Here is a 9,637-nt window from a genome sequence, read left to right on the forward strand (position 1 = left end):
ACCGCAGGGCTTGGCTCTGCCACAGCAGAACGTTGCCAACAAAGTGTGAAAATGTCAAGTCGTAAAGTGTTCATGGGGCACATTGGAGCCGGCATGGGTTCGGAATGGGACTCGAGCTCGGATGGCCGGCAAAAATGCAGTTACAACGATATGGAGCTGCTTTCCAGGGAGTTGCTTCTTATGGTTGCATCTTGTTGGCATTGTGAAAACAATCGAAGCATCTAACTGAGTTTGATTACGAGCTGCGTCACGTTACCTCAGTAAAGCAATGTTGCTGTGCTTATTACTTGATATAAGCTCTGGAATAAAAATCCTTAAGAATGTCGTGCATTTGCCAGTACATAATTAGTTCTTCATCCTCGACAAATGGCGGCGGTCAACCCATTGCATTTCCACTGTCCAACGCGAATGACATTTCTGCGGCTGCCATAGGGCAAGAAGGACCCTGCGATGCGTAAGTCTAAGAAAGATACTCGGCCAGGTCTAATAGCTGAATGAGATCCTTCAGCTCCATGGAGCCTGTCACAGATGATACCAAGATAGCTGTCTGCGTCTCGGAGCTGGCCGATTGCCGCTCCGAAAACTGGCTGCTAAAAAAGAAGCTGGAGGAGCATGAGGTGACCATTCAGAATCTGGAGCATCTAATGACCACCATTATGAATAAGCAGCATAAGATGCTAGCTGAAGTGTTGCAGCTGCGCAAACGCAATCAGGAACTCAAAAATGAGTGCAACCTACAGCGCGAATATCACGCGATGGAGCGCAATGCGCTGATCAAGGAAATCTACGATCTGAAGAACAGAGATCAAATGTGTGCACTGGTGAGTCTGACACTCACCCTAAAAATAATATATTTAGACGAATGCCTATCAGAGTGCTGAGGAGGATGAGTCTAATAGCTCGATGAATAGTCAGGAGGAGTATGGCGAGCAAATCGAGACAGACAGCGACGAGGCGAAGTTATGCTACGAACATGACAGCGATGGGGTGGAGAATGAGGAGGATGGGGATGATGGGGAGGATGAGCACTCTGCAGGCTCATCGGCTGAGACCTCGGCTCCATCCTCACACAATGGTTCAATGTACTCGGCCGATTCGGATACTTACGAAACCGATGAGAGCGAGGATGAAGAACAGGAATCTCAGCATGAGCAGGAGGAGTACAGCACTGGTACTGAATCTGAATCCGACTAAATAAATTGCATTTAGTTTTAGTTGAACCATGTTAGCATGTCTGGTTGGATTATATTATTTACTCGAGAACATATTAAATTTGTTCTTATTTTATTCTAATTCTAAATTTATTTAAGATTTAAGAAGCATATCGACAACTTTCCTTATTTAAAGCTTTATCACTGTTTCCCACCAGCTCGCATTAAATAATCGAAATCACAAAAACGTGACAATCGCTCAAAACAAACGAAATAAATTTCAAAATAACGTGACAGTGCGACAAACAGGACGTCACAGTGCAAAGCACAAGGCATTAAAAACTCCACGCAAAGTATTTGCATATCAAAATGCGGAACAAAACCTTTGCCAGACTCGCAGCTTCTCTCCAACTCTCTCTGCTACTCTTGGTTGATTGAATGACTGACAAATAGAGAGAAAACGCGGTAGAAAGGGGGCGCAGAAGGACTGGGAAGCATTTAAATCACTGGCAGAAACGTGTTAAGTGCTTACCTATCGCAAAAGTTGAGACATAAATAAAAAACACAAAATAACCCGTCTCCAAAGTAACGAGAATTGAATACCCTTTCAGAAATGTACACCATGTGCAATATATCTCTATAGAAGCCATATCGTACGGCAGCCTGATCTTGCCAGGATTTGGCTAATAGCTGTTAGCATGGAGAAGCTCGTAATTCCTGCGGCTCAACATTCATTCAATTGTTCTTAGGTATACTGTTAGATATAGTGATTCGATCCAGGATGCACGACTAGACGAAATAAATAAATTTAACTTAATCGATTTGATTTGGTTTCATTAAATTTTCACAATACTCTAACCAAGTGAATACAAAAAATGAAATAGCAAAACCAAAACGCAAACTCTAGCCGACAGCAGGCTTCACATCACCTCACATGTTTGTCTGGGCATGGTATGCTGTTATTTTGCCCGCAGCAAGTGGCAGATAGAGGCGGTTAGCGAAGTGGGTACTGTATGTGTTTGTGTGTGTGTGTTTGTTGCTGGGGCAATTTATCAAGCCGCAAAAGTTTTTAGCACAAATGAGTCGTGGCAAAACAGCTAAAGGTCCTGCCTCCGTTTGCCACACAGGATTAATGAGTCTCGTGTGTTTTAGGTAAATCAGTTGCCTGCCCCGCCTCACTTTTTGTCCCTTGCACATCCTCGAACATGGGCTGGCAACACGTACTAATAATCCATCATCACTTTCAAGTGGCAACTTGTGGGGCTGCGGAGATCGCTTATCGCAGTTGCCAATGTGTGCGGGTGAGTGAGTGTGTGTGTGTGTGTGTGTGTGTGTGTGTGTGTGTGTGTATGTGTATGGTGTGTCAAGTGGCAGCTCTTAGTTGTGAGGCCTGTGGCTTATCGTGTGTGGATCGAATCTTGGTATATGAGCGCCTTAAGTTAAACATAGGTAACCTTAATTTGAAAAAATAATAGCTAAAATATAAAAATAAATAAAAAAAAATATTTATATATATTAATATAAATATAATTTTGATTTATTTTTCTAGAAAATGTTGAAAGTAATATTATAGAGATCTTGTTTGTTAAATTTCAAATTCCTTTTATTACTCTAAATGTAAGTATTAAAGTATTCACGATACGCACATATCGTATAAAGTCTTAGCATAGCTCAGCTTATCCCGGCCTCATCGTGGTCCACACAAAGACGCAATAAAAAAAACCTCCTTTGTACAACAATTATTAATGACCGGAGAGAGCGACTCTATGCATATCGAGTCAAGAACTGTATGCGATATCATTTATCAGCTGAGAATTTGTTAAAAAAAACTTGTTGCAAACACACAAAAAAGATTTTCGTGTCACGTGAGAAACCGAACTTGAATTTGACTGGTGTGCGGCTACCGGGGGCTACCAACGACTGAGACTCCAGACCGGGCTAACAGCTCAAGAGATGTGAAACCGAACAAGGCATAAAAGGATGGCGACTAAAATATTAATATGCGACGTGAAGCGTTGCGATGCGGCAACCTAAACGCTATGCAAATCGCATCATAAAAGGTAAAAAGATACCGAATTGTTGTCGTTGTTGTTGTTGCTGTTGTTGTTGTTGGTCAGCAAAGGTGTTGCTTTGTGGCTGCTTTGTGAAAGGTTGCCACCAAGCCAGCAACAGCAACAGCAGCCGCAGCAACAAGTAGCACAAATTGCATGTGACCAACCCGCGCAGCGGTTGAGAAACTCTGATTTGACTTCCTTGTGGGCTGCGGGGGCCTGGCCAGCGAGCTGAGAGATTAATGGACTTGGTTTTTGAACGATATTGAATTATATTGAAAGGCTTGTTAAGAGCGGACATATGAACACCGCTACTTACAGCTAGCTGGCAACTTGACGAACGATGAAGTTGGCTTCAGGCAGTGCGGCTTGTTGTCGTTGAAAGGTCAACTGCTTAAAGATGTTTTTTTTTTTAGAAAGGGAAGGCAACAAAATTAGTCAGCTACTGGCATAAAAACAGTTTTGGCAAAGTGACTTGTAAAGCTCCTTTTAAATGATCCTGTTAAGTTTATAACTCGCATAGCTTGGATAGAATTTTCATAAGCTACACTTAAACTTTTCTGCGTCATTTATTCCATGCTTTCTTTGTCACACTACATGCAAATATAAATCATATATTTTGAGAAACCAACCGATTTAATCGACAAACAAAATGCAAAACGTTTCACCGGATCAACGCCTACCTATTTACTGGAGCGTATACAAATCAAATGGGACCCTATAAAAAGTGCCTGCTGAGAAATGCCGAGCGAACAAAATTCGCGTGTTCTAAGCAATTTCAAACCAATAATCGTTGGGTGTCCTTTAAATTAAGTAACCAGAGCCATGCAAGAGCCAAATAATAAACCGCATGCAGACCTTATGAGCCTTATGTTGACATGCCCGTCAATACGACAGACTTTGACGATGATATGTGTGATGGCAAATGCCAAATATGTGGGTGGAAGGGAGGTAAGCAAGCTGTTCTACCTGGATTTTATTTCCATTTGAATATTATTTTGAGAACTAATCTAAAATTAAAATCATTTCGCGGCTGGCAAACAAAACAACTCTGCCGCAACGATAAATGCTTCGACAGATGGAGGTACACATAAATGAATTGATGGATGAGCGAGTGTATACGATATATGACGATTGATATCAGCCCGCCCTTCAGACATGCACACATTTATGCACTAATGAGAATGACAAACCAACAATGCAAATATTACCCAAAAAAAAAATATATATGTATAAATAATAAAAACGAAAGAAATCGAAAAACTCAATTAAACAAACACACGCAGACGTTCGGCTGGGTCGTTCTGGTAGCTCTTGTAGGGGCTGTTTTCGGTAACTCTTTCCGGGGGTGGCGCTAATAAACAGTTTGATTTTAATCAATGAACCGCAAAGCCAAAAAAAAAAAAAAAACACGAAAATGCCATCCAAAGGTAAGTGATACGCAGGGCAGACAACATTTATATATGTATTCCGTTTAATTGTAAACCTTTTCCGGTTATGCGAGAAGTTTCATTCGTTCATTCGTGCGATTAAATAGCTTTCGTATTTATTTTTTATTTTTGCTAACACACGGCAACTAAGCAAACAACTTTCTCTGCGAGGGGGTTAGCTACAGAAATTCCTTTCTCCCATTTTTTTCGTATTTTTATTTTCAGGGTTTGCTCATGCATATTTATGCCACTTAATTTTCGGTATACGAGCCGAACACAATTCGGTTGACTTGTAAGTCTTTGCATTCAGTTTTATTTGATTTCATTTTGTTGGTGCTCATGGCAAACCCCCAACTGGGCGTAATTAGAAGTGGGCCCCACCTACCCATTGACTTGAGGGCCCATGCATATTTATGAGTATGGATTTAATAAATATTTTTATATATTTGTCTGTTTTGTCTATGGCTGTCCTGCATAGGTGCATTTAACAGCCAACAGCCAACAGCCTTTCATTTTGTTTTGCTTTCCAGCAGAAAGGAATGCTCAAGATATTCACAGCGGCTGACTACTTGCAAACCTTTTGTTGTTTCAAATAATACAAAATGCATTAGGAAATGTTTCAAAAGAAATCAGCTTCAGTTAGGCTTACGCATTGCCAGATCTTTGATTAAATTGGTATTATTTGTAATGCGAAGGTTAAATGACTTAACTTAACTCACACCAGTTCAAAGCCCTCCTCAGCTATGCGGAAATGCAAGCAAGCAACCTTTAAGTGCTAATACGAAAACCCAACATAACCATATAGAGGCCAAAAAACACATGTTAGCGCAGCGACTGCAATTTTGTGTCTAACGAGGCGAGCGTACGATAAATGCGGCTTAGACTAAGAATCATACTCATTTCGGGTAGAGAAAACTATTTTCTAAATTAGACAAAATAATATACTAGAACATAACGTAAGTGGCGAGCAGACGAGTGGGCAGAGGCAGAGGCAGAGGCAGAGGCTAAGTGCAACATGTGTTGCACCTAGAGTACCGCTACGATTACGATCGTTATCACCAAATCATCAGCGACGGGGGTTAATAGAGCTGTACGAACTGCGGGGCCGCTGAGAAGCCAAAGTGCGATTTCGATTAACGATCTATCCAGAGATCAGCGAAGCGGCACACATGGCCCCAGCTGTGGGGCTGGGGGCAAGCCCAGGCTTGCCACATTATTTACAGATCTCGCACCTTGGCTACCAAGCTAACTGGTTCGACTCTTCGATCGATCCGCTGCGCTGGCTGTGCACTTGACCACACTAATCCATCTTTATGGCAAAAATGTTGTGATAAAGCCTTGGCGATCGATCGCTGTGCCATACTCCGATTACGCTTAAGTAGACAGCAGGCTGCTTAACCCGCAGCTAAAGCGGTTGACTTTGACGAGATCGCAATGATGATCGTCAGCCGATCGCGATGCCAGCTCAAAGATCGTTCAGCAGCAGCCGCAGCAGCAGCAGCAGCAGTTGCTCTTGAGGATCATCTCGTTTTGGCTGGGCGTCATTTTTAGTAAATTACTTTAATAGTATAAACATAATCATTTGTATTGTGGCTGGCTGCTGCAAAAAAGATCATCGTCAGTTGGCTCGATCCTCAGATCGCCTCACCTAGCATATGGCACTTTGTGCTGCAAGTTAGGAGGAGCACGAGCAGCAGCAGCAGCAGCTCGTGCCATGGCCTGCTGGTAATTTCTATCTAGTTATGACGCTGCGGTCCACCCCAATCACAGTTATCTATCTAACAGTGAAAAATTGAAAATTGTACATGTGGCCAACACGAATGTTGTTGTTAGCTTCAGCCTGGCCAGGTCTTCGATGGCTGTGTACGCAACGCTCAAATGGCTAAAACCTAATTGTAGAGAGCCTTTAGAAAGGCTTCACATGCAGCCAAATTGGCGTAGCTTGTTAAAATGAATGCTACGGAAGCCGAACAAAATTATTTCGTCAGGCCAAAGTGAAGGGCTACTTTCGTGTTTTCTTTTTACGCTAGAGAAATGAAACCCAGCTTGCAGTTTTTATATTTCTTAGTTTTCGTTATGATATAAAAAAGTTGTTTCTGAAGAACAATATTTAGACTATATTTAACATTGTTGTTGACTCTCTCCTTCTTCATTTTTCTCTATGGACCCTACTTAGTCTTTTTCTCGGAATAATCTTCTCTTTCTTATGTCTAATAAGGCTTAACTTTTAAGACTCTACTACTTGAATTTGTTCTTCTAGACTTCTTTCTAGGCTCTCTTTAGTTTTCTCTACTTATACCCTCCTCAGTACTCGCTCTCTTTGATTTTCTCTCCCTTGACTCTTTGTCTTCCCTTGACTCTGTCTCCTCTCTAAGCTCTATTTCGTCATCTTACTGCAGTCTCTATTTAGTCTGCCTTCTCCGCCTGCTTTCTTTCAGCCAGCTCGATAAAGCAATTTGCGTCTGCTCGTTGCGAGTTCAATAGGTTAACTGAACTTTGGCCTGAGCGAGCTCTACAAATGCGCCAACTAAAAACGCAGCTGTTAGCCTTGCTGCACCCTCCGAAGATTCAAAGGTGACCCTGGTGAGCCCGGGGTGCTGCGGCTGCAGCCTCATTTGAATATTTAATTAAACTAATTTGCATATATCGTTTACCTGAGTAGACGCGATCGATAGACAAAGACATGTGATCCCTTGATCTGACGCAGGAGGGTTCGTTTCGTGCCCGGCATGTATTCGGATGCTGTAAGCCCTTCATAAGCAAGGGTTGATAGATGTGTTGTCCTTTGGTGAAATAAATTTCATGCGCTGCGCTCAAAATTTTGTTTATTTAGCAAATAAAAAATGCACGCAAATTTGAATAAAACAGCATGGAAAATGTGGCCAAAAGACTGAAAAAGGAAAAGCGCGAAAACCACGAACAATTTTGCATAATTTATTGAAATTTCGTGGCACACAGACAAAGGACTTGTACGGCGCACCCAGCAAGGACTCAGCACCAGCGCCAAATTGCATGAAATGTGTTTCTATTTTTTGGTGCTCCGCAGCTCCTTGCAGCTCCTGGCTGACTGGCTGCCTGGCTGGTTGCCTGCCTGGCTAGCATTATCCTTTGGCTTGTGTGCATTTATTTTTCATTTGCATGAATTTTTCATTGTTTTCACAGACGTGGCGTACTGCACTTTACGCTTCGCAGGATCAGGACAAACACGCGATATTTGTCAGCGGGAAATCAGCTTGAAAATCAACTGCTGCTACTGCTGCTGCTGCTGCAAAGCTCTATAGATACAGATACCGGGTGCTCATATAGACATCCATAACGGCTTGTCGTTTCGCCTTTTAAAAGCGTTTGCTTTCGTATCCAAACAAATATTTTACTTTTATAATGCTGCAAAATCTATAAACGCCTCTTGGACCTGCGAGATTATTATTGCCGCAGTGGCTGCTGCCGCTGCCTCTGCTGCGGATAAAATGTCAACAAATTTTTATGCAATTTGTTGTCACTTGCTGGTCGAACAGGCTGATTGAAAGAGGTGTGGGGTAGGTGCTTGGGATTTACTTGAAAGCCACTTAAAGTGGTCTGTGCATATAGACTCTATCTGCATTTACTTTTGCATTCTCCACACGCGAAACTGTAGGTAGGGAAAAAGCTAAGAATCAAATGTTTTGTATTCCCCGCTTGAAGCTAAAACTAATGCTAAAATTATGAATGGAGCGCAGGCTTCAATAAACCTTGTTATCCTAAATAGCCTGGTAATCACAGCCTTTAGTTTGTTTGCATAAAAATGATCTCACAACGTTGCCAGAGAATAGGCCACTAATTTGACAAAGCGCTGTCTGACTTGGCAAATTTGTTTGATTGCAAATGAAAAGTTATAAAGAAACTCTGGATAATTTTTGATTAATTAGAAGAAAATACAAAAATACAATTGGAATCAAAAGAACATACTTTCCTAAGCACAAATAAATTTATGAAAACTTATGATAAGTAATTTAATATTTTATCAATCCCAACTTGCTGGCTATAACAACACCTTCGGTTAAGATAATGAAATAGGTCAAGACGCTAGCTTGGATAAAAAAAATGGCCTTATTGTTAACTGAACCAAATTGTGTTGTTGCATTTTCTCAGAGTTGAGAGAAAAATGCATAGTTTCTGGTACAGGCTACTTGATATTTCCCATGCAGCTAACGCGTATAAGGATAACAGCCATTTTGGCTGCATTTGTCAGGGGGTGAAGCATGTTGTCTAGGACTCTCAGGCTATTTGAATCCTTTCTGGCGAGCACAGCAATAGAGGCAACGCATGTGCGTACACACACGCACCCCCACCACAGCCCACACCCCACACCCCACACCCCACACCCGCTTCGAGCAGTGTAAAATCAACTTAGAGAGAGGGTGGCAGAGGCAGTTGGGGTGGTGGCGGTGTTGGTGGTGGTGGCATTGGGCGTCGGTGGTTGCTAAATGCAATTTATCATAAAAGCCAGAGATAGAAGCTTGAAATTGAAGCGCGAAGCGGCGCGGCTGTCCTGGGCTTGGAGGTGGGGCGAGTCAAAGTTCGCTATAAGCTACACACACAGCAGGGTAAACATGCCACACACCCACACACACAACACACACTCTACAGCACACACACACAGCTTTTCTAATAAGACGCATTTAGCGTCTGTCGAGTGGGGGGATGAGGGCAGGCCAGCGTCTAAGCAAATAGGAAAAAGTTATGGAGCTGTAATAAATTGGATTAGTTCGAGTTCGAGTTGCGAGTGAAGACGCCATTTTGTGTGTGTGTAGAGAAAATTTATGCGCACATAAAAAAAAAAGTGAAAAGGAAAACAGTCAAGAAAACGCACTAAATATTTTTTTTGACTGGCACACGCAGCGTTTCCTTTGGAAGGGATTACCAGAAGCCAGTGGAGTGGGCGGGTACTCGACCTGAGAGCCCCACTTCTACTGCGGTGGAGTACGCTGAAGTACAGTGGAGCGTGCATTTGTAGGCTACCTGTGCG

At 42.3% G+C, this 9,637-nt stretch overlaps 1 protein-coding gene across 1 annotated transcript; it reads left to right on the forward strand.

The window, feature by feature from the left end:
• Nucleotides 1–250: 250 nt before the first annotated feature.
• On the forward strand, nt 251–1,257 carry LOC115764524 (glutamic acid-rich protein). The gene is made up of 3 exons (XM_030707622.1): nt 251–454; nt 509–821; nt 874–1,257. The coding sequence occupies exons 1-3, from the start codon at nt 321–323 to the stop codon at nt 1,192–1,194; spliced, it is 768 nt and encodes a 255-aa protein (XP_030563482.1). The 5' UTR covers nt 251–320; the 3' UTR covers nt 1,195–1,257.
• Nucleotides 1,258–9,637: the final 8,380 nt, after the last annotated feature.

This window comes from Drosophila novamexicana, unplaced genomic scaffold (genome assembly GCF_003285875.2).
Source record: "Drosophila novamexicana strain 15010-1031.04,08,12 unplaced genomic scaffold, DnovRS2.1 tig00000858-arrow-arrow-pilon, whole genome shotgun sequence".
In the NCBI taxonomy this organism is placed as follows: domain Eukaryota; kingdom Metazoa; phylum Arthropoda; class Insecta; order Diptera; family Drosophilidae; genus Drosophila; species Drosophila novamexicana.